This window comes from Microtus pennsylvanicus, chromosome 6, assembly GCF_037038515.1.
Source record: "Microtus pennsylvanicus isolate mMicPen1 chromosome 6, mMicPen1.hap1, whole genome shotgun sequence".
In the NCBI taxonomy this organism is placed as follows: Eukaryota; Metazoa; Chordata; class Mammalia; order Rodentia; family Cricetidae; genus Microtus; species Microtus pennsylvanicus.
Genome location: NC_134584.1, coordinates 11,739,815 through 11,764,503, shown reverse-complemented (window position 1 = coordinate 11,764,503; position 24,689 = coordinate 11,739,815). Strand labels below are relative to the sequence as shown.

General features: G+C 40.1%; 1 protein-coding gene across 4 annotated transcripts in view; it reads left to right on the top strand.

Annotated features, from left to right (window-relative positions):
• Window positions 1-24,689, top strand: part of Ctnnd2 (catenin delta 2) — a 746,809-nt gene that overhangs the window by 369,037 nt on the left and 353,083 nt on the right. For all 4 annotated transcript variants that reach the window (XM_075975796.1, XM_075975795.1, XM_075975797.1 and 1 more), the window contains 2 exons: window positions 16,901-16,935; window positions 17,508-17,624. In XM_075975796.1, coding sequence (XP_075831911.1) covers window positions 16,901-16,935; window positions 17,508-17,624 — 152 coding nt within the window. The remainder of the gene's footprint in view (window positions 1-16,900; window positions 16,936-17,507; window positions 17,625-24,689) is intronic.

Below are 24,689 nucleotides of genomic sequence, written 5' to 3'. Positions count from 1 at the left end.
TTAAATATTTTCGGCCTTACTTAAGGTTTATATATTTATTACTAGGTTTTTTTTTCCAAAAATAATCTTCAGCAATCACAAGACATTTCACTGAAACACACATAAAGGTCTCTCATACCCAACAACATTGGGGAAAAGTCAGAGCAGAGAGCCACATGGGCTTATTTGCTTCTGTGAATTTTGTCAAATTGTATTAAGGAAGGAAAAGGGATAAGATAATTATGGCCCATGATTATGCTAATGGAGGTCAGGTTATAGAAAATACTGTGTTAATACTCCTAGTTTCTGATGATTAGGGGCCAGGACGGTCTGACTGACGCTCTCCCATTCTGCCCTATAATGGAGCTGAGACATCACTCATTGCTCCTTAGGTTCTCGGAGAAAGAATTTTTATGTCTTTTTGAGGTTTGAATGATTTTACATTTGTACATTGTAAACGTAATGAAGCAGTGTGGAAAATATAGAGAAGCCACTTTTGAATTTGTATCACCTCCTCGTGATAAGTGAAGTCAGATATCCTGAGACCTTCCCTGCCGCTGCAAGAATAACTCTAAAAATTGCTGGTGTCTGAGTATTAATTGTCTGACCCACCTTTCAAGAAAGTAATTAGCAAGCAAGGTCCGGCCGGGTTTGCTGTTTTTCAGCTTTCTGTCATAGCAAAATCATAATCATTTAATAGAAATGACTCCACCAGGCTCCAGTGGACGATTCCACCCTGATGGTCATACAGACAGTCCTGGTTGACTCAGTGAGTTACCAGAGAAAACAAAGGGCGTGACTGTAGGAGAAGGATCGGGGAGGGAGTGCTGCGTGTGGAAGAGGATTAATAAGAATGAAGTGTGAGAGTAACAAAATGCCCTATATATGGCTATTAAATTGCCGAAAGAGGAACTAGAGAGATAGCTCAGCTGTTAAGAGCATTGACTGCTCTTGCAGAGGGCCTGGGTTCAATTCACTGCATCCACTAAGGCAGCTAACAGCTGTCTGACAACCTCACCCAGCATACTTCTAGGCTAAACATCAATGCACATAAGATTAGAATAAATAAATTATTTGAAAAAAAAGAAGTTACCAGAAGAAAACTTAACCAGTAAAAAAAGTTCAATAATGGTGCCTTAGGTTTTTGTATTTATTTATTTATTGGGGGGGGCACACATACATGTGGAGGTTCTAGGTCTCAAACTTTAGTGATCAACATGACAGCAAGGAACTGTACTCACTGAGGTATCTCACTGCTCTCAATGACACTTTGTATCTTCAGCTCCCAGATGAGCAAAAGTTCTATCTTTCTGAACCCATAGCCCTGCCTCTTTCTCTTCAACTTTTGTTATTTTAAATGCATTATATGTTTTCACAAAAGACGATCAAAGACTGAAAAGTTTGGTTCACATGATTATATTTAAATTATATTTAAGCTCAGCCTATAAAAGCTAAAGTGCAGTTTTACAATTTTATAGATTGGACAATATAAGGAATGATTCTGTTAGCTAAAATTCAATGTAAATTCTCAAAAGACCGTATATCTGCCCATATTACATTTGTCTGATACAAATATCTTTCGTCATAAATGCATTTTGAAAGTATACATTTGCCATGAACTGCACTACAGTTAATCTACAATAACTGTTGACACAGATAGTTCATGTTTCCAATACTGTGAGCATTTCAAATAATAACGGAAAGCTGAGACACATTGCAGGCTCCTTACGTCAGACATGCCTCCCATGAATTCTCATGTCATAATTCCTCACAATCAATCTGTTCTTGCCCAGCAATAGAATTCAGAAATGCATTTATTTGCTCTTAACTTTTCATAAACATTGAAATAGTCTTAAAGTAAATAGCCTGTCTTATTAAGGTTTTTGTTTTTTCTCACATTACAGTCTTGGTGACTCTCAGCTGGAGCCCTGTGTAATCAGTTGAGTAGGAGAACAGAAATGGAGCTGGAGGGAAGAGATACCGAAGCATCTTCACCTGCTGAGTCCATTTCGAGTTCCTCCTAACCTAAGTATTTAGGGCTGACCACTTGGTGTTGAATAATCAGTTAGGGAGATCATCGCTGGGGAAAACCAATTATTCTTCTCCCAGCCATCATTAACTGCCTCTAGCTCATCCCTGGGGCAGAACCTCATTTCTGTGCCCATGTGATAGCTGTTTTACCTTGTTATTCAACTCCTGCCATGACAGAGACTCGCCATGACAGAGACTCTCTCTCTCTGCACTCCCCCAATACAGCTAAAACTGTGATTCACGTGCCTCCTTTTAACCATGGGGTCAAGGTTGTATCTCACAGCCCAAAGTGCATCCTATACAGTCCTTTCCTCCCACCTGTAGCATCATCTAGAACTGATGACCTGACTTAAACAAGTCATCAATTGAATTCTTTCATGGTTGTCTAATGTTAGAAGTCTTCCATGTCAATACTCCCATATAGTCTCTTTTCTTTTATTATCGAATTTTGTCCCACCATTTCTTTCAAGTCCTGGACCAAACTATGTTTGTACCCAGATGTCCTCCTTGGTGTAGGAAATCTGGGGGAAATTTCTCTCCAGTCCAGATCTTACCACACTTAATAAATTCTGATTTATATCACTTCCTATGTCATCATCTCTTGATAATTTGCATGTTGTTTCCATTCTGAACTATAATTTTCTCAAAGTAATAAGACTTAGCACTTTAATAGTTTGGCTTTAAGTCTCAATTGCAGTATGCGGTGTATCTAGCACTCCTTTTAAGAATTAAATAAAATACAAGTTTGACTCATTCTGCAATGAAGACACTATGCAGTACTTAACCCATTGTTTCTGCACATATCCTTTTATTGAGGATAAAATTGTCCTGCAGAAATTCAGGATGATTCGCACATTTAATGGTCAGTCATTTGACGAGTTCTCTTTGTGTTGGCTGTCAAGGAGCACTGTGTGCTGTGCAGATTATCAGTTCCACCTTAACGAACCTTCCCAAGGTCAGAGGCAGCAGTACAAATGGACTTACCCCAGACCCTGTGGGTAGAGAACCTAAGTAGGGCAAACAGGGAGCTCTCATGCCATTCCTCATGGCATTAACCAAAGTCATTCACTCTACCAGCCGAGCTCAGAAGTGAAGTTCAAGACCGTTTTTCTCAAATAACTGCCAACTCAGTGTGCCTCTGGGCAGCTCCTGTCTCTGCAGCTGGCCAGCTTGGGCTTTCTCGTAGCATGGTTGTCATGGTGCAGCCAAACATCATCTCTGGAAGCTGGTGTCTCAGAGCTACTTTTGTTTACTAAAAGGACTAACAGCTGAAGATCTCCTAAGACCCAGCCTGCAAAGTTAAAAATTTAAAAGTTGTACTCTCCCCCCCTTTCAAATCTTCCTTTTTTTTTTTTTAGTAGAAACAGGTCACTGGCCAGTCCAGACTCAAGGACTAAAGGCTGGGGTTTGGGTTGGGAGTGTCTAGTGGACTACTTGAGACTTGTTTCATCAGGAATAACTGCTTCCGGGAGCTGTGAAGGATCAGTCCAACAGTTATTGTTTGATTTCTTGACATCTCCATGACTTTGCTGAGTCCACCTCCATAAAATCTTTGTCACCTTTCATTTTAAGTTGTAGAACACAAACTAAGGGCATGCAAGTCACTGAACACCTGCTTCCAAAAAGGAGCCCAGAAGAAAATAAAGAAAAAGAAAGAGTCCATACAAACCCCCCACTATGCAAATTAATCCCAGTAAAGAACAGCTGTTGGATACTTTTGCCTTCACAGGAAAATGTTTCAGACGATGTTAACACATAGCACAGGCTTACTCTTTCTTTCAAACAGTTGTGAGAGCCTTTAAACTCACAGATTCAGCTGCACATCCCGACAGAATACACAGTTCCTACTGATAGCATGAAGAGTTCTTGATTGAATCCCTACAAAGGAAGAAAATGAGAGTGGTGAAGTATGACCCTGTTGCAGTGTATTTATTTCACCCCGACACACTGAAATCTCATTCCCTATGCATCATTAACCCTAGGGTTAGAGAATGACATTTGCAAATATCCCAGTCTAAATTAGGGCAAAAAGGATGCTCTTGTTTTTGTTCTTGTTGTGTTTTGTCGTGGTATGGTGTGTGTGTGAGAGAGAGAGAGAGGGAGGGAGAGACTCTGTGTGTGTTGTGTGTATGTCTGTGCTCGTGAACTGACATATGCATGCACATGTATGAATATGCTAATCAAAAGTTCTCATATCAACATTTCACGCCATTTTGTCTGTTTCTTATATTAACGCAACACTTTCAAAGAATCACTTGATATTTCTGTAGAGAAATCAGATTAATCTTATCAATTACAAGTAAAAGAAAATAAAAGTCACATTTGATTTCCTTGTTCTTTCTTCCTGACTACAAAAGGAAAATGAAGGGAAGCTGGACCTTGGGGAGAGGCAGGATTTTCTCCTAGGTTGACAACCATCAGTTTCAACCTTCCCTCAAGTTCTAGAGGATTTCCTTCACTTCACTTATGCAACAATGAATCAGTCACCTCCCTATTTTTTTCTTTTGCAATTAAGTTGTTGATAATTACTGCACGAAACCCCAGGTTTGTAATCACGTTTGTGTGCATGCCTGTCATTGCGTATGGTGCCTTTTCTGAGCAAATGGCTCCATCCAGCCATTTCTCCAGGGCCGTAAGACTCCAAGAGTCTGCTAAGAACTAAGTCAACACCACCCCTCATTTCATTAAGGCTATTAAGCACCTCAGGTGAGGAGGCTTTTGCGATTTCCTCAAAAGCTGCATTAAACCAACAAATTAAAATGAAGGATGTCCTCACCGGCTGTGCATTTCTTCAGACCTCACTTGCGTTCCAGTTCCCTGTTGTCTTGAACAAACTGGAAGTCCTAAGGAGCAGAGCGGGGATATGGTAATGACAACTGCCACTGCTGAGTGTAGATTGATCTTCTTATAATTGTCCCCAATTAGAAGCCACTGAGAACACATTACAGAACACTGATAAGTGAAAATAATGTTTCACTTAACAGGAAGATTGAACGAGTGAAATATTGCAATGGGCTTAATTAGAGAGAGGAAAAATAGTTTGCTCAAGTTTATACATTGGACAGACATAACTGAAAGCAAAAGACATCCAATCATGAGAGATAACATTCAATGATATTTGCAAGGTATGTTCTTTGTGCATGTATAAATGGAAGCTTGGTCAGGACACTGAGACATAATTTCACTTTCTCTTTTGGAAAAGAGTATACATACAGACTTTAAGAGAAAATGGATGTCACCACCAATGGCTCTGGTTTTTTCAGTCTTTCTGTCCCTTCTCTTCTGCTTTACCATCTCTTCCTTCTGTGATCTTGGAGCCTTAAGGAAAGGAAGTGTGACGTGAGACAGATCTGTGTCAACTCACAGCGGCTGTGATTGAGTGAACAAGACTTTTGCAACACCGAGTCAGACAAACTTCCAATCGTTCATTGGAGAGAGTAAAACAAAGTCCCACCCCACCCCTGCCAATGGGAAGACATTGGCAACCAATGGCTGCTAGAGGAAGGATACTCGCTTTTCTTCAGAGATGTGGGCCCTTCGAGGCCACCCACGCTCCAGTAAACATCCCAGCCCCTTGCACACAAAGGCAAGAATGTGTAGTTTTAATCACCACATAGGATATGCATGTATGGAGTTCTCAAATACCAACTAAGGAAACAGCAGACACAAAATGGCTGTTTATATTTACATGTGTAAAATATAAATTAAATTTTCGCTGTTGCTCTAAATGGTTCTGTGGGTCCACTGTTAAATATAGTTGGTATTAAAGTATTGGCCACATGGGATGATGCGGGTGGGGTGGGGGGGAGCAGGGCTTTTCTGACCAGTGAAAGTTTTTATTTCAAACAAGATTGTTTCAATCAAAACATTCACTCAGTAGGTGTCTTATTTATTTCAGCCATGCTTTATGACAGATATAATGAAGGGCTTGCTCCCATTCTGTCGCAGTAAATATCCAAATGAGATGAACTTCTTCAAAAACACAAGTAAAAGATTCACTTAGTGAGAGGAAGCTCTGCCCTGTTTACCCTGTGGTGACTCCCACCCAGAAGAAGCACATGACTCATGAGTGCCAATCCCCCAGCTTCCTGCCTGCAGTGGACTCCTAAATGGATGCTGCTTGGTCTTCACGGAGCTCATGGGTCAGAAGACAAACATAGATTATCTCAACACGCCTTGATGAAGTAACAAAGCAAGGGTGGAGTCTCAGAGATGCTGAGCCCCATTCGTGCATACCTAACAGGGGCAGCTGAAATGAGGTCCTCACGGCAGCTTGGCGGTGTCTCCACCAGCCTACCAGGGCTCTCCAAACGAGCTGCGTGTCACTCTCTCATCCGTGGACATCCTCTGACAGCTTGTGAGCTCAGGTCACTTGACTGGGTTCTGCTTTAGAATCTCGTTACAGTAATGCTCTGTGTAATTGGCTAGAGCAGAATCACTGCCGGCCTGAAGACCCCGAAAGATGGCTGCAGCTAGGTGTAGAGAAACTGAAGAGAGGCACGGAGTTTTGCCGCTGCTCTCTCCTCAGAACTCCATATCATTTAGTTGCTATACCATCTATCAGCCACACATCATGTTGTCGTAATCTCCAAATCCCAGTTCATATACAGGATAAAGTATGCAAAAGGCTTGGGGAAGGATGCTAATGAAGGTGTTTAAGAGACTTGAGGAATGGGTCAGTTGGTCTCATGCTTATCTCGCAAGAATATGAGTATCCCTCAAAATCCTACATTAAAAAAGAACAAAAAAAAATGGGTATGGTTGCACGTGTTTGAAATCCTAGAAGTGAAAAGTCAGAGAAAAACTAAGAATTTAAAATTGTTAGCATAGACTTTACTTGTTGTTTAGACTGTTGTGTTCCAGAGTGGTTAACTCAGTGCTGCACCAGGGAAATCACAGAGTGCATAGTCTGTGCACATGTGTGCATTCGGCTCCTCCAGCTTCAGCGGAAACACTGCACAGAGCTGCCCCCACTGTCTCCCCTGTTCACTGACATTCGCATGTTCAACATCCTCTTACCCAGGAGTCAAAACAGTCCCAGTCAAAGTCCAGCTGTGGCTACCGTGTCCTCCTTCCCCCGGTCATCGTTTTATCTCAGGTGTTGGCTGACAAGGGAAGAGTAGAAGAGCTGAGATAATTCCTTGGTGGTTCACATGTCTGAGAAGGTCTTGTCTTCGTCACCCACAGCCAGCTCTGGTTCAAAGGCAATCCCTGGCCTTGTGGATCTGCGCATTCCCGCTTTTCCGTACTTACGGCCACATACGTACTGTGATGTGCTGTGAGTCCCAGTCATGGCTCCAGTAGGGACCGTCTACATGAGAATGAGCTGAACAGAGAGAAGCCATCCTGTGGGTTATGCATAGCGCTTCCACTTACACACCTGCTCCTCTCCTGACTGGAGAGTCGCTCCTGTCTTCTAGGTATAGAGCTCCATGTACCACTGCACAGGAAGCAACACAAAGTTCCTGCTACGGCAATTAGGAGTATGGACATTTATAACGGAAAAATACGCAGAAATGCTCTCAACTAAAGAGGTGTTTTAGATATCTTAAAATGTTTTCATTTGTGGCTCTGTAAAAGATTTGAGACGTTTTGCAAGCATTGCTGTTGTTTAGCAAGAACTCTTATTCAAATCTTCCTTCCTTCATGAGCCCAGTTGTTCAGAATAAACAGCTGGTTTCTACCTGCAAAGGGAAGCGTCTGATCAAGTCTTTCCATTTCAAATCTTCTGGACTGAACATTGGAGAGTAGTTTCAATCACAATATATATGGAAAGCAATGGATATATGTAATTAGTCAAGGAGACCAGTTTCCAGGCATGCAGAGAGTGGTTTCTAAGACACGCAGCAAAACGGACTCTGCAGTTACCTACAGATTTGCAGGAAGAACGGGAGAATATCCACCAAGCCTACCTTTAAAAAATATTTGCAGAGAGGCAATCCATTGCATTGTGAGATCTTCTGGATTTAAAGGACATGCATAAAAACTTGCATTTTGCTCCCGTATATGAAACCAAAATATCACTTTAAGGTTTCCTTGAAATCATAGGCCGATGATGGGAAGGAGTTTGGGGTCCTGATGAGCAGTGACTCTGAGGTATCGCCCTTAAGTTTTCACCAATGACAACTCAGATCTTGCCCCTGATTGGCAGTGTGATTGGTAGAGAATGTTGCTGAGATATCACCTAGGCAAGCATCAATGAGCCTGGGCAGGTCCAGTCAGCTCTGGTAAGAATGAAGAACAAAAGGATAATCTCAGGTGAACCATGCCCGCTTTTCCCTTCATCTTTTCTGTCCTCCCATCTCCACCCCTTCCTTTCTCTGTCATTATCCCAATATCCCCGAGTTTCATTTTGTTCTAGTTTATATTACACAAGAGAACCACTGAGCAGCATGTTGTCTTCAGAAGAAAACAGCCCAGGAGAAAGAAAACGAAACATTGTCAAACCATACTCCACTTCTGTTTTGGTTTTTATCTGTACCTAGTTACAGGTCCATGGAAATACAAGATAATTTACACAGAAATGTTACTTGTAACTTCGCTTCTTTCCCTCTACAATTTAATATGTAAGGCATTGATATAATCCACAATTTTCTGTTTTTAATGTACTTCTCTCTCCACCTCTCCCCCTCTGTGTGTAGGAGAGAGAGAGAAGAGAGAGAGAGAGAGAGAGAGAGAGAGAGAGAGAGAGAGAGAGAGAGAGAGAGAGAGATTTGTATGTGTTCTTAGTTCTATGAGAATGTACTACCTCCATTGTCAGTTCAGAACCATTACATCATGGCATGGCTCGCTCATTCTGCAATACCCCTGTTCCTGTCCTTAATACTTGGCTATCATCAATCTTTTCTCCAGTCTTCTAGTTTGGTATTTCAAGACTATTGCTTCTTTAAGAAAGCTTAGTCTTTTGAGAATCATTACCTAGTGCACATCAAAAACCATCCTTTGCTGAAGAGATTTCCACAGTGTGATACATTGGTACCACTCACTGCTCAGTTGATGAGTTACATTTGCCGGTACTCTAGCCCTTGGTAGTAATGAATATTTGTACATCATTTGTACCATTGGATTTTTCACTAGACCTTTGGGCTTGCATGGTCAGAGGTTACTGCTACCCTTCAGAAAGTGAAGACTGAAATTGCCATGGCCACTACTGTCCATGGATGCCATGTGGTATCTTCTCTATAAAAAGTCATATTTTTGCAAATCATATATTGTTATTCACACCTTTTCTCTTTCTTGAGAACTAAAAGACTATTTTTGCATTTATTTCCACTGAAGATCTAAGGGATAAACATCATATATACGAACAAACTCATATTAATCAAGTCAAATCAGTACCTAGGCTTTGACATATTTATAACATACACACACATATTAAGTAAGAATGGATAAATGAAAAGCTGGGGTATTTGTGTGCAATTTACAACAGTATGCCTAGTGATCAAAAATTACAATTTACTATACTCAAATTTGTGGACTGCTTGCTGACAAAGATATCATGATAGCTTATTTTCTAATGTAGTCAGCTATATTTCTCCAACTACAATAAATGTCTTGTGTACCAGTAAAATCATTTCAAAAATAATTTCTAACCCATGCAAGAGAAGGTTCTCAGGAGTCTGTGGAAGGAGATACAGCATGAGAAAATCATATTTTATAATACACCATTTGTTGCTGTTTTTAATAATGGATATTATACATAATATGCCTCTTGTAATATAGCTACAATCAACTCTGAAGCTACAAAATTAATTTCAAGAAGAGAAACTTGGATTGATTTCCTTCCCATGGTAAGAGCTCAGCTTTTGTGTAGCCAGCACATTTTGGACGGTGGAGCCTCAAGCTAATTCTTTGTGGATGTGGAAAAGTCTCTCAAAGGAATGAAACCCAAACAGACTACATGCTTTTTCTGTCTTATTTCTGGCTGGCTCACCCCCACGTGTGACAGTGTTGGGCCCTTTGAGATACACACAGGAGCCGCTTATACTCAGGCTACCCTGGGGGAGCATGCGTGCTTTGCCGTATCAGCTGCTTGCGTATTTTGTCAGTCATCAGTGCCAACACAATTAGCTTAGGAATGTGGATTTCTTCTGCTTGAAACTGAAAAGAAAGCCATAATAACAATGTAAGTCCTCTGAATTTTCTCACATGGCTTTGGGAACAGAAAATGGTCCTGATTTTCACTGTAGCAAGAGTGACGGCAAATGCCAGGGGAGACAGCCTGCCTGAGTGGCGCTGATTGAAGAAACTTACAGCTCAAAAGCAAGCCGCCTTTCTTTTTAAATCCTACACCCCTGTTTTAGTTTGTATTTTCGTCTTAGTGGAAGATATCACAAGCTCTGCAGAACCTATGATATATTCATCGGTCCCCAAGCAAAGACAAGTTGGATTCTGTGGCTGTCCCATGGAAGCTCATGTTGTGAACTTATTCTTTCTTTCCCTGGAAACTCATTGTTTCCCAAGCATTTGCTCCTTGGGATTCTATTCACAACATCCCTCATGATATCAAATCCTATGCTCCCATTACTGTGGGTTTAAGTTCTTTACAGTCTTAGTTTTCACAAGTCCCTATGAGAAAGCTATCCCTGTCTCTCAAGTGAGAAAACTACTGGTTAGACAGCAGATGTGTGGAAGGCCCCCATGGGCTTGGCACAAACTCCTTTAACAGACTCTTGCTCCCAGCTCTGTATACATGCCCAGAGACGACCCTACCCCATTGGCACTTTTATTACACTTTCCATCACTGTAACAAGATACCTGAGAAAACTCATGTACAAAGATTCAAATGGTTGCTTGGGCCCCCAATTTTGCAGGTTTCTGTTGGTGATTGGTTAAATGTATTCCTGATCACATCGCAATGAGAAGATGTAATGAGGAAAACTCCTCACCCCACTAGACAGACAAAAGGGAGGACGAGGCCAAAGTCCCACAATGCCTGTTTGGGGCCATCGTCAATTACTTTAAAATAAATCTCTCAAGAATGCCAGTCTTTCCATAATGTCCCCTTGGGACCATGCCTTTAATATGGTCCTTTGGGAGCATTCAGGTAGCAAACTACAGTGAAAGTCGGGGGGATCTGGTCATGCCTCCCTCTGTTCCTCAAAGCCAAGAAAATGTGTAATCTGTGTTGTGGCATCCTCTCAGGACCTGTGGTGACCAACAGTAAAGGTGCAGAATCACCATGCCTGGCCTTTCTTGTACCAGCTGTTCATGTGTCTCCATGATTATTCCCCTTTAGACCCTCCCACAGCCAACTTCCATGCGCCGCGAAGAAAAAGGGGAGAGTAAGCCATAATCAATCAGTTTATAATTACTGTCACTGACATTCAGTAATTTATAATAAATGGTTATAGTCATAGCCAGCTATTATTCATAAGCAATTTTAAGCCATTGCATACTTCTTAGGTGCGCTAAGCCCCTGATCAGCACACATTTAAACACCTGAGAAAAAGGAACTGGTTGAATCCTCACAGTTTGTCCTTTAATGTTCAAGTCTTGCCTACAGTATTGTGAACTGAACGTGTCAGAGCTGGGCTCCAGCTCCACAGGATCTGGTTTCCGGAGACTGCCCCGCCCAGTACTGCACATGTGACTTCCTGGTTCAGCATGGTGCTCCTTATGCTAACTTTTGAAGCCCTGTGAAAATGTTTGCAGTAGCAATAGAAGTGTATATTTTGTTGCAATAATCAAAGCAAAAGGATTTGTGATCTAAGAAAGAAATCAACATGTCATTTACATGGAGGAAACTGTGACTGTGCTGTTCGGCTGGGGTTATTTTGGGGACAGAAGCCACAGGCAGTAGCCAAAGAGAAAAGGAGAGATGCTCATCTGCAGCCTGGGAAACAGAGCGCACAGATAAAAAGACGGCAGTGGCCTGCAGCCAAGTACCCCAAAGCAGACAGACCCATTTCTCGCCGTTTTTATCACACACGTATCATTCCTAGAGTATCTAAGACTTTGAACTAAGGTCATTTTATTTTTGCAATCATTGCCCATAGTGTGAGGTACCGCATAGAAATTAACTACTAAAAGCTATTTTCTGTTAGAGCCAGGGTCAAGACACACAGATGCCATCAATATGAGGATCTTTGTTCCTGTAGGGTAGAATCAAACATGAGTTTGAAAGCAATTTATTTTACAATAGCTTCCCTGGCCTGTGTCTTAGGTGCTGTGCTCAGCTTCAAAGCAAACCTAACACAAGCGTCGTCATTCTGTACTTTTATTTCATTTTGAAAGAAGTTGGGAGCAATCGTGCCCCACAAGGTTCGGGGTAGAGACTGGTGCTTCAGGCACCCAGAAGCCACAAAGGAAAATATATTTGAGAGAAAGTATCAGCAGCGATGGCTTGCTCTGTGTCACCTCTGAACTTTCATCTGTAGTCTTTATTAGAAATGGCCTGTAGGCGGGTGAGGTGATCATCAGGGAAGGCAATGGTTGGACCCACTTTGCAAGGAACTCAAGGTGATTCATCGATCTAAACTAGTCTCACCACATACAAACTTCATGACCTCAGAACATGGAAGTTATCGGTTGCCAACTAGAAGTGTTCAAAGGACCTTGATTTTGCAAACATGATTCTGTCATTTTCCTCACATGTGACACGGAGGGGAAAATGAGTTATGTCTTTCTGCAAATGATTTTTTTCCATTGTACTAAATTCATTTATATAATTGATGATGTTTACGTCAGGTAATCCCTAATCCTCAATAGGAGATTATCTGAGGCACAGGCCTAACCCTTGATCATTTAGTGAATAGTTGAGCTTTTGGGGTTTGGGGGTTTTGTTTTTTTAAACAAAAACCTTATATCTCTCTTTTTTTTTTTTTTTTTGCTTTTTCGAGACAGGGTTTCTCTGTTGTTTTGGAGCCTGTCCTGGAACTAGCTCTTGTAGACCAGGCTGGTCTCAAACTCACAGAGATCCGCCTGCCTCTGCCTCCCAAGAGCTGGGATTAAAGGCGTGCGCCACCACCGCCCTGCTTATAGCTCTTCTTAAGGGAAGGAATCAAGCACACAAACCATGCAGTTACATAGAATCCCGGGGCAGAGAAAGGAAAGTATGCATTTAAGGAAACAAAATCCAGACCAGGTTCCTCTGGGGATGTCTGCACTCTGTGATCAGTCTTACTGCTAATGCGTTTTCACTATTTGAAAGAAATCAAGGAAGCCACCAAAGTGATTAATGCTTTTTGTCTGCCCCAAAGGAATACGATTTTTCTTCCTGTGATTTTTCTATTGTAATAACAATAATAATAATGTTTCTTCTCTTTTCTATGACATCATAAAACTGAAACACTTTAGAAAGGGATGAACCAAAGGATGACTATATGGTAATGTGGCGTTATTCAGTGTTTTACCTATTATTGTAGAGGAACAGACAAATCCCCAAAATGAGCAAAAGCAGGGACCCCATCTTCTCTTTGCAGCGATTGCCTTGGGCCACTTCCATCCAGCTCCATCACCTGGAAGGTGTTAGTCAAGGCGTTAGTCTTCTGAACTGCCTGTGAACACCAACAATGATACATTTCTCTAGTGGTTAGTGTGACATGAGTTCTGCAGAATCAGCCTTCAACTTCAGAGTTTCTACATTGCAACCCCTTATGCTCACCTGTGTTCTGTGTAGGCTGGCAGAAGTGTCCGTCCTTACGGACCCATCTGAATACAGGACTTAACCTGGTAGAACGTTCAGAGAACCCACGCCTGCCCTTCCATGCTTGGGCAGGAAATGTCATCCTCCTCTTCTTCCCTTGAGGCTTTGTGTAACCCCATCTACATATAATGGACTAGGGTAATGTGCATCTCAGTGTCCTACAGGGGGAGAACAGGACACAGATGACCCCAAGGGACGGGTCACTCACTTGCACTGCTTTAGACATGAGGAAGCTTAAGACGCATCCATCCTCCACACCCCAGTGAGGGACCTTGAACTATGGATGAGAGGTTGGCTTTGTGTTATGCAAGTCAGTTCAAAGCTTTGGTGAGACTCTTAGTTGCTATATAGACACAATCCTTAACATCACTAAGTTCTTCTGTTAAAAGGAAGAAAAACTTTGGTGAGTGTTGAGAAAAGGACCTGCTGTATATGTGGTCTTAGTACCAAATACATGAATTACCTTCGGCCTGCAATAGTATGAAGATAGTAGCAATCCTCTCATTGTATCAGGGGGAAAGTAATATTAGAGCCCTCAGAGGCTGCCATGACAATTACCACATCTTCCTGGCTTCAAAACAACACAAATTTATTCTCACAGTTTTGGACAACAAAAGTTTGATGCCACTGTGTTGGCTGAGTGACAGGCCTCACAAGACAGAATAGGAAATTCCTCCCCCGAAAACCTCTTCCTGATTGTGTGGTTTCCCGTGACCTGAGTCACCCCAGTCTTCACCCCCATCTTCACCTGACAATTCTTATGTCTCTCTGGGTCCTCTTCAATCTTTTATAAGGATCTCATGTTTAAGTCCCTCCTGTACAAGATCTGACTTAAGACAGTGAACTGATAAGCGATTCTCAAAGGCCTGTCTGAAAATAACTTGCCATGCACAAGTTCCAAGACTTTGATCTTGAGTTTATTTTGGTGGAAAGCCACTATTCATCCCACTAGAGTGTGCGAATGTTTTCTATTCTTGTATAAACTGATGGCATTACACTTAGAAGGTTATACCACCTTCAAAGTCTATCCAGCCTTAAGATGCAGAGTAACAAAGCTTGGATCAGCACTAAACTGATCATGAATTTCTTACTTAGTGATTCTAGCATTCAGAGCACATTAGGACTGTTGAACCTTAATGTTTACAGCAGACACTCAGCCGAGCCTACATATTTTCTGAGTTTTTAGGTTTCTGGTGGGGATTCACCTATACATTTAAGAAGTGCCACAGATGATTATGACACAAATAATAGGCACTTAGAGTCACTCAGAATCAAAATGCTCAAATACTAGTACAGTTTGGGGAAAATGTCCAGTGAATTGATGTGTAATATTAGAATCATGACAGCAGATGCTCAATAAATAGCATTCTTAAGGGTTTAGTGTGGCCATGATGGCTGTGGTTAAGGCGTACCATGGTGATTCTTGAAGCTTTTACGTGGAGCAGTCTTATAGTCTATGATACCTACTAAGGAGCCTGCCCTCCTGGTCATTTCAGCAAATATTGACTTGTGTGTCACATTCCTATGGTAAGGGTGGAACTGTGTAGCTATAAATAGCTTTTGTATGGTTCTCTATCTCTTTAATGCGTGTAAGGGTTTCATGGAAATGAATTTGTAGTTACCTTTTTATGTGTCAGATTTGCCTTTAGCACGTAGCATTGTTAAAGTCTTTTCCATTTTGCTAATATGAGTTGGTTCAGGAGCAAGGCATGCTGTAAAAGTCATTCGTTTCTAAAGGGACCATTCTTGTTCTCATTTACATCAATCATGGCTTTTCTGAGTGCTGATTTCTACCAGAATTCCCCTTTCCCACATAAACGTATTCAGAAGCTGCCTCTAAGGTACAAATTAAGGGTCTAAAATTCACTTACTGTTAAGGGACTGATGAGCCATTCATAGAAACTGCTTGATCAAGACAAAGATCTGTGAAATGCCTGAAGAAAAATCATTCTCAAAATGGTATCTGTCACTGATGGCCTTGTTTCTCCTCGGTTATTGACAGGACATAATAGTACCGTTAGAATAATGTACAATGGAAATTGTTCATGACCAGAAATTTCAAGTGTATTTACCTATGTTATAGTTAATAAGTGATGCAAAATAAATCAGTCGTGTCTGCAGGCCTGCTCTGAAATGTCACTTGCATATCATAGATAAATGATAGATAGATAGATAGATAGATAGATAGATAGATAGATAGATATGATAGATGATATAGATAGAGAGATGATAGATATAGATATATAGATAGATGATAGATAGATAGATAGATAATAGATAGATAGATAATAGATAGATAGATAGATAGATAGATAGATAGATAGATAGATAGATAGATAATGATAGATGATATAGATAGAGAGATGATAGATATAGATATATAGATAGATGATAGATAGATAGATAGATAAATAGATAGATAGATAATGATAGATGATATAGATAGAGAGATGATAGATATAGATATATAGATAGATGATAGATAGATAGATAGATAGATAGATAGATAGATAGATAGATAGATAGATAGATAGAGATAAAGAGATGATAGAGATAGATGGATAGATAGATAGATAGATAGATAGATAGATAGATAGATAGATAGATAGGCACTCCTGTTAGGAGAAAAGGTTCATAATGTGTGTTCAGTTGGTGGTAATATGTTATTATTTTTAAGCCACATTATTTAAGCCACAATCATCAACTGGAAAGAAGGATTCATAGGAAATGTTGAGATAAAGGCAAAAAGCTATTTTATTTTGTTTTTAATTAAAAGAGGATATATATTTCTTTATTTGGCTACATTACAATGTCTAATACCATGCAGACTTATATTTCAAAATAACTAAAAATGAATAAAACTGAATTATCCATAAGCTATTGCTTAATGGATTGGATTTGTGAAAAAAATGAGCTACCTTTATGAAAATTACTGAATAATGTCCATGTATCTCATGGTATTACCTGTGAATCAAAAACGGATATATGTCATTATCCTTTAATGCATTATTAAATGCATTAAAATTAAGATTCTATCTCAGTTGGGACCCTTTTCCTTTACGAAGACTTAAAGCAAGTTCCAAGAAGCTGCCTCTCCTGCTCTGAGTTCCCTGTGTATCTTGTGTGTAGAGACCTTTCTGTGCTACTCGGTTCATTACAGCTCTGAGTTCCCTGTGTATCTTGTGTGTAGAGGCCTTTCTCTGCTACTCAGTTCATTACAGCTGTGTGTTCTCTTTCTTGCAGTTCAGCAGGAGAGCAGTTCCACTGGCAGACACAAGGTAAAGTATGGCCATGTGATGGGATCTTACTTCTTCTAGATGCACCTCTACTGATTCATGTTCTCATCAACTTTAGATTTCTAAAAGTGAATTAGAAAAAGAAGACGGTAGGAATTAAGTAAAGTTATGATAGCTCATGATTTGGGGTGAGGGGCTAACTTCTCTTAATTTTCTGACAACTGAATCACCTCCAAGGGTACACATAATTGATTAGCTTTTCCTTCTCTGCTTGGTGTCAAGGCTTGCAAAGATGCTATCTGTTAGATTTAGTATTTGATTGTTCAATAATAACCAAAAGTAGTGCTTCTCAGCCTTCCTATTCCTGAGACCCTTTAATACAGTCCCTCATGTTTTGATGACCCAAAACCAAAAAATTATTGAATGGCTACTTCATAACTGTAGTTTGCTTCTATTGTGTATTGTGGTGTAAACATCTGAGGTGCAGGTGCATGCAACCCCTGTGAAAGTGCCCTTTGATTCCCCCAAAGGGATCGTGGCCCACAGGTTGAGAGCTACTGACTTGGAGCTTTAGCATTACCCTATCGGGTTGACCACTTTCTGTCTCCTTTCAGATGGACAGAAAGACATCGAAGATGAGCTTACAACAGGCCTGGAGCTGGTGGACTCCTGCATCCGCTCTCTGCAGGAGTCAGGAATACTCGACCCACAGGATTACTCCACAGGTGAAAGTAGGTTGAACAGAAGCCCCCTCTGGGTGTCGTGTCTTGGCATCTCTTTTTTTCTTAAGGTGGTTTCATGGGGCTCAGACTGTCTTCTCACTCACTATGTGTGGAGTCAAAGAGGACCTTGAACCTCTGATCCTAACTCCTCCATCTCTGGGATGCTGGGATTACAGGCATGTGTCTCCACACACTGCAATGGAATGTTCATACTCGGCAGGCTCTCTACAAACTGAGCTACATCCCCAGCCTCAGAAACCCCATAAAAGGGAACTAAATTAAATAAGAGTGCTGTGATTTCTTAAAACATAACATCATTGCAGGTTATGCTAGTTGCTTATTGTTGCTGTGATAAAACACCACTACAGAAGCCAGACAGCGGTGGCACATGCCTTTAATCCCAGCACTCAGGAGGCAGAAGCAGGCAGATCTCTATGAGTTTAAGGCTGGCCTAGTCTACAAGAACGAGTTCCAGGACAGCTAGGACTCTTACACAGAGAAACCCTGTCTCAGAACACACAAAACAAAAACAAACAAACAAACAAAAAAGCCCACCCTGACCAAGACAACATATGGAAGAAAGAGTTAGTTTTGGCTTACGGTTGTGGACTGGGGGTTCATAATGACAGGGAAGGCATGGCAGCAGGCAGGCGTAGTGGGGAGCTTTCCCTTCCCATTTTGCATCACGCCAGGAAACAGAGAACCAAACGGAAGTGGGACAGGGTATACTCTCTCAAGCCCTGCCCCAGTGATCTAATTCCTCCTAGAAGTCTCCCTGTCCTTAGCCTCCCCTAACAGCGCCACCAACTAGGAAACAAATGCCAGATATAGAGACATTTCTTATTCAAACTGCCCCTTGAGCCATATGTAATAAAACCTTCATAATATCTTTATCTTTCTTCTCTCTCAACAATTCCCCCATCACCAGTTAGGTTACAAAGTCTCCAAGTCAGAAGCTTGATCTAAGTTTTTTACCAAAGTTTTCACTTCTAGACAAACATAGTTTATGAATATATATGTTTTTATTTGTTTAACTAACACAATGACTGCATTAAAGTCAACTGTCACAGGTATGGATGATTGCTGGCAGGGATCGTCGTGACCCCAACTGTATAACAAGATAGGTTTTTCCTATAATATAACCAATTTTAACTACTCTGTGCTATGCCAAAGCAATCGGCAACAACTTCACGTTTCTATATTTAAATTGTATTATTTCTATAGTATTTAAGGATTTACTCATTATCAGGTAATGTTTTACACCTAGAAAGGTTGAAACTTAGAAATAAAGACTGCAGGTACTAGAATGAGCCCTTTCCTAATAAAGTTCTGTGGACTTATTTCAACAAAATTTCACAAATGACAATATCACACTATTAAAACACACATCTTTGTAATATAATCATTTAAAAATCAATAAAGCTTTTTAAAATATTAAATTTTCTTGACTGCACATCAGGGTTGGTCATAAAAAAATATGTAAGAGTAAGATGCCATCGTTGTTTTTAAAATATTCTAATTTACATACTAATTTCTCTATAGTATTATTTCTCTATAGTGTATGTAATACCACGGTTATTCTAGATAGGCATTGTGCTTACCCAGACATACTCATAGCAAAATTCCTGATTTATATTCATAGAATAGAATGCAGAGTGAGCATTATGCTGGGCATTATACTTGGTCTCTATATCGATATTTTAAAGTATACTGTTGTCATTGCTTTTAATGGAGTTATGGTATCAAATTGTGTTTAACTAATATTTCAAATGCATGCACACACCTTATTACAGAGAAAACAACATACAGTACAGCATGGCTTCTTGCTGAGGGGTGCATGAAAGTAGATGTCTCTTTTTCATACAATAGAGTAGCATATTTGATTATTAGTAATGGAAAAAAGTTATCCCTTAATAGGTAGAAGGTAGGGAAAAGATAAATAAATGAAGGAGAAAAATCAGAGGCAAGCAAATTAAAAGACGAGATTTAACTTCATTATATCAACCTCACTCTTTCTATGAGCACATTGAAATATCTCCTGGAAATATCAATAATACAGGCATGCAATTAACAAAAATAAAATTGTTACATTATCTTTACATGAAACAAGATCAAGGAAATAGATAGAAATTCAAAGACTAGGCACAACTATGCCAGCAACTGCAGTGAAAGCAGAGTTAAATGAAGCAAACTGTAAGACAGAATAGAAACTAATACTAAGGACATAGTCAGGATTTTCAGGGGGCAGTGAAGGATCATGGATAAAGATGTGACAAACAGAAGACTCTAAAGGAAAAGAACGGAACAGCCCAGAGTCTGGAAGTTAAGACAGAAATTCAAAACCAATGAAAAGTCCTGAAAGCATACATGCAGATAACATTATACAGACTGTTACATTTTGGAATACACACACACACACGCACACACACGCATGCACGCAAACACACACACACACACACACACACACATGCCTGTATGGATGTAGTGATAATTAATGAAGAAACAGGCCATGGGTTTGAATGATCAAGGAGAGGTACATGGGAGGGAGACTAGAGGGAGGAGAGGGAAAGGGTAAATGATGTCATTGTAATCTTCAAAATAAAAGCAATAAATAAAAAGTAGTAATTCAACCTGTTCCATGAACATTTAGATAGGATACTGAAAGGAAAAGTAAGTCTTCCGGTTGATAAGTAGAGAGGTTCCATTGGCAGACTGCTTATGTAGCATGCACTGAGCCAATCCCTCAGTCCCCAGGATGGGGCATAGCTGAATCTCACTAGTTTGTATATGGAGGCAGGAGGATCAGAAAATCAAAACTACAGAGGCCAGCCTGGATTATATGAGTTTCTATCTCAACCAATAAATACCAAGTAAGAAAATATTTTAAAAACAACCTATTGAATATATTTTCAACTTTTCTCATATGACTCTAAAAATATCTATTTAAGAATTTTGACATGAAGGATCAGAGAGAAAATAAAGACATCAAATAAAAGGTTCACATTCACTGATAATAATTCACAAAATTTAAAAACATAAAATTATAATACAGGGAATCATATATTTGTGTGTGTGTATATATATACACACACACATGCACACACACACACACACACACACTTCTGGGAAGCATTGACTCTGATGAGAAAGTTATGCACTATTTACAAAACAAAACAAGAATATTTCATGATAAAACTTGTATTTAGTGAAAATATAAACATATAGGAATGTTGTATTTATTTTTGGAAAATCTTAAGAGCAAACAAGAAAAAAAAACACTTGGAAAGGCAGCAAGTGGTTTCCTGTGCACGCAGCCTTTGTGGAGGACTTGAGTTTGTCTCTCAGCAGCATGTCAGGCAGCTCACAGCCACGTCCAACTCCAGCAGTAGGGATCTGCTTCTGCCCTCTGCACTCCAAAGGAATCTTCTTGCGCATGTACACATTCTCACTCAGTTACATACATAAACATATGAAAGATCATTTTTCAAAAGCTAAATGGATAACGACGAGAAAGGTGGGAATGGTATAAGAAAAATTGCGTTTAAAAGCAATTTAATTGCGAGACTATTTACAAAGAGAGAGGAAATGGTATAAGAAATCAAATAACAGTGAAATAGTTGAAAAGATTAAATATGTATGATATTTTATTGTAATAAGCAACCACACTTACCTTCTCCGTTGAGAGGCTCTCATAGAGTTAAAGGACATTAAAGGGATGTCTAGTGAACTCGTTTCTTCTCCTGAAGTGTGTGCTCAGAGTCATCCAAAGATGGTGTGACCCTTTACTTTTCTGCCTTACAGGCAGTTAAACACTCCAATTATTGCAGTATATTTTGCCATTGTTCTGTCTTTTAAGAAAGCTTATGTACTTTCTATAATGTACTGAGCAGTCTGGTTAAAGATAGCTAAGATTTTCTCCTAAGCTCTGGCATGCAGCTTTAAAGAAAGAAAAAGGAACTAAAGCAAACTACCCTCTAGCAAGGCAGCTGCTCTTCAGACCTTGGTATGCTTTCTGGGATCCATGCGAGCTCAGTCACATAGTATCTGCATTGCATTGTAACTGTGAGATTTGTTCATTTTATTTTGCAAAACAGCAGTTAACTTTTTCAGTATTTAATAGAGTTCGATTGTAAAAATATATTACAACCCATTGGTCCTTTGAAATGTTGATTGCTATTTGGCTGTTTTCTAATTTGGGCTATTAAAATTCTATATGTTTAAGTGCCAGATGATGAAGGCAGCACCTGAACTTTTGTGCCTAGGGATTCTGAGCCACTGCCATGTGGGGAATGTTGTCATTCAGGGAAGAAATTTGTTCTTAACAATTTCAGAAGCACTTTAAGACTAAAAGTCACTGTATAAAATTTAGAGGGAAAAATGAAAATGTTAGACAGAACTATAATCTGGGCTATCAATATATAGCTAATGTCAAGTGCTGAAAGGACCTGAAAATTAAAATGTTAGCCATTCGCTGTACTTCTATCAGTTAGGGATCAGATAGAATAAAGATTCTATTCAAAGGAGTTTAACTAAAAGCAATTTAATTAAGAGATTATTTACAAAAAAAAATAGGCAAGTTTGAAGGAGCAAACAGCACACGCTGAAGCTCCCAGGAGTTAGCAGCAAACTGACAGAAGCTGTCACCACCCCTGGACTTGAAGGAACTTGCTGGAACTGGTAGAAGCAGAGTTAAGCAGCAAGACTGCAGTTCCAGTAAAACCTAATCTCCCTGCTGCTTTCCTAGATCCCCCGCCTCCTCTGCCAGGTCCAACAAGTGCTGGGCCTCCTTCTCAATGGAGGGATGGAAAAGAGTGAGTGTGTGAAGGCCCAAGGTTCAGCCAGCACAGCCGTCCACTGTGTAGGGCCATAGTATCTGCCGTGGATGCTCTTGGCCTAGAAGCAGCACATAGATGTGTAGCACTCTCGGATACATCCGTCTAATTAGCGTAAGCACATCAGATTTGGGGAGTCCCTTGTGATTATTCAATCAATGGCTTCATTAGCTAGAATAGCTGTGAACTAGCTAATGCTAAATTGAACCTGGCATCGTGCCCTTGAGTCTCCTAATCCCTACTCAAAAAGGACTGAAACAACACTAAATAAGTGTAAATCAGCCTGGAAAAAATATTAAATAGAAAGCTGTTTCAATACCTGAGCAAGTGGTTACTTGATCTGTTATATTTGAAGCTTTTGTTGTTTTTCTTCCCAAGGACTGATTAAAGATAAACATTAAACCGTAGTAGACTTGTCTTTCAAAGGCCATGATGAGCAGTAACTGCCCAGCTTCACTAATGTAAGGTGTAAATTGTAAATATTTTCCAACTCTCTTTGTGAAACACGCTGTCCTGAACAGTATGTAAACCGTGAGCAACCTTTAGCACCCTGCGGTTTCCTCAGCTTGTGTCACCGAGTCAGCAAGATGGCTTCCGAGATTGTAGCTTTAGTTAAATAAGACAGAACAAGTGATCAACACAAGTGATTTATGGAGGGTGCTAGGAACCACAGCTTCTCAATGTCCTGCACGGCTTAGCCTGAATGAGCATGGATCTAGAACCTCGTTTAACTCAAGCATCCTTGCAGATACAGATATGACAGATAAGGGTGATAGTATCTCAGCCAATAAATAATATAAAATACTGTCAGTCAAAATCATAACTAAAGCTGGACCAAGAAGAAAAGGACAGCTTGGGAGAAAATGACATGTAAGTTAACCAGAAATTAAGTTGTCCAATATATTTTACAAGAGTGATTATTTCTTTATTTAGTGTGCTGATGAATTTGAGCTCTACTTTAGTGTGGCTATTTCTGCCATTCATCGGGAAACTCATGGGAGCTCATATATGAAGAATGTTTTAGAAAATGTATATAATTTTGAGCTTTCAAATCATTGCATAAACATCAAGAATCAATCATGTATAGAATTCCACTGTAAGCAGAAAGGACCCAAATAGAATATCTGCAGTGTGGTTGCTGGGGGCCCATTATTCACTGAGGACATCCAGTCTGTCCTCTTAGCTCACGAGAGAACCTTTGAGACATCCAGTTATAAAAATGCTGTAAAACGCAACACCACATAGCCGTATGATTCATAGTATTAAGAATGGGAGGCACTTCTGAAGTGACTTTTCCTAGTTCCAGGAAGGAACACCACCAGCAAAGATAGAATACTAGCAATAAAAATGAACATATGACTCAAACTCGCTCAGCATGTGGAAGCCATGGTCAAGGGAAAGGGGATCGTGTGCTTTCTTTGTTGTCTATCACGGTGGAAACCAAATCTAGATTCAACAAGATAGAAAGCCTTAGGGTCTACATGGCTGCTTTCTGAACTTTGTCCCATATCTTCTCTCATGGGGAGATACTGGACCCCAGATGCAAACATGGAGATCTCTTAAAGTGTGCTTGGGAATTCTCGGAGGGAGGTGGTGTTTGTTGAGACTTTCGCAGAGAACCCTCAAAGTCAAATGGTCTTCACAATACTAAGAGACCAATTGCCTTTCAATGATTTTTTTCTCCCACATGACAGTTCATGGGCATTTTCCTAAGACTACAAGGCATGTACCAGCATCCATGCTATGACAGCAGGAACTATGGGCTTACTAGTAGCTCATTCTAAATACTCCAGCACATACCACAGCATATAATCCACATCAATAGAAGCTGTTAAAGGTCCTCTGTTATGTGAGATCAGAAAGTTTGAGAGCTGCTAGAACTGTTAGATGATGTAGCACCAGTATATCTCCATGTGAGAAGACAGATCATAAGAAACAGGGACAAAGTTCACAAGCAGCCTGTAGACCCCAGGGACAGGGGCAAATCCACCACTGTGAGTTATCACCATGAGCCAGTATGATCCAGACATTGCTGAATTTTTCCGATTCCATTGTAAGGCTTTTCTCCTTCATGACTGGACTCCATTAATTTTTTATTTCTTTTCAAGATTTTTGGTACAGAAGGATGAATCTGCCTTCATTGGATTATTAATTTATGAGAATATATTTAGTATTTCCTCCTCATTACACAATAGTAGTACCTAAAGATAAATAAGAAGAAGATAAACCATTATAAAGAACC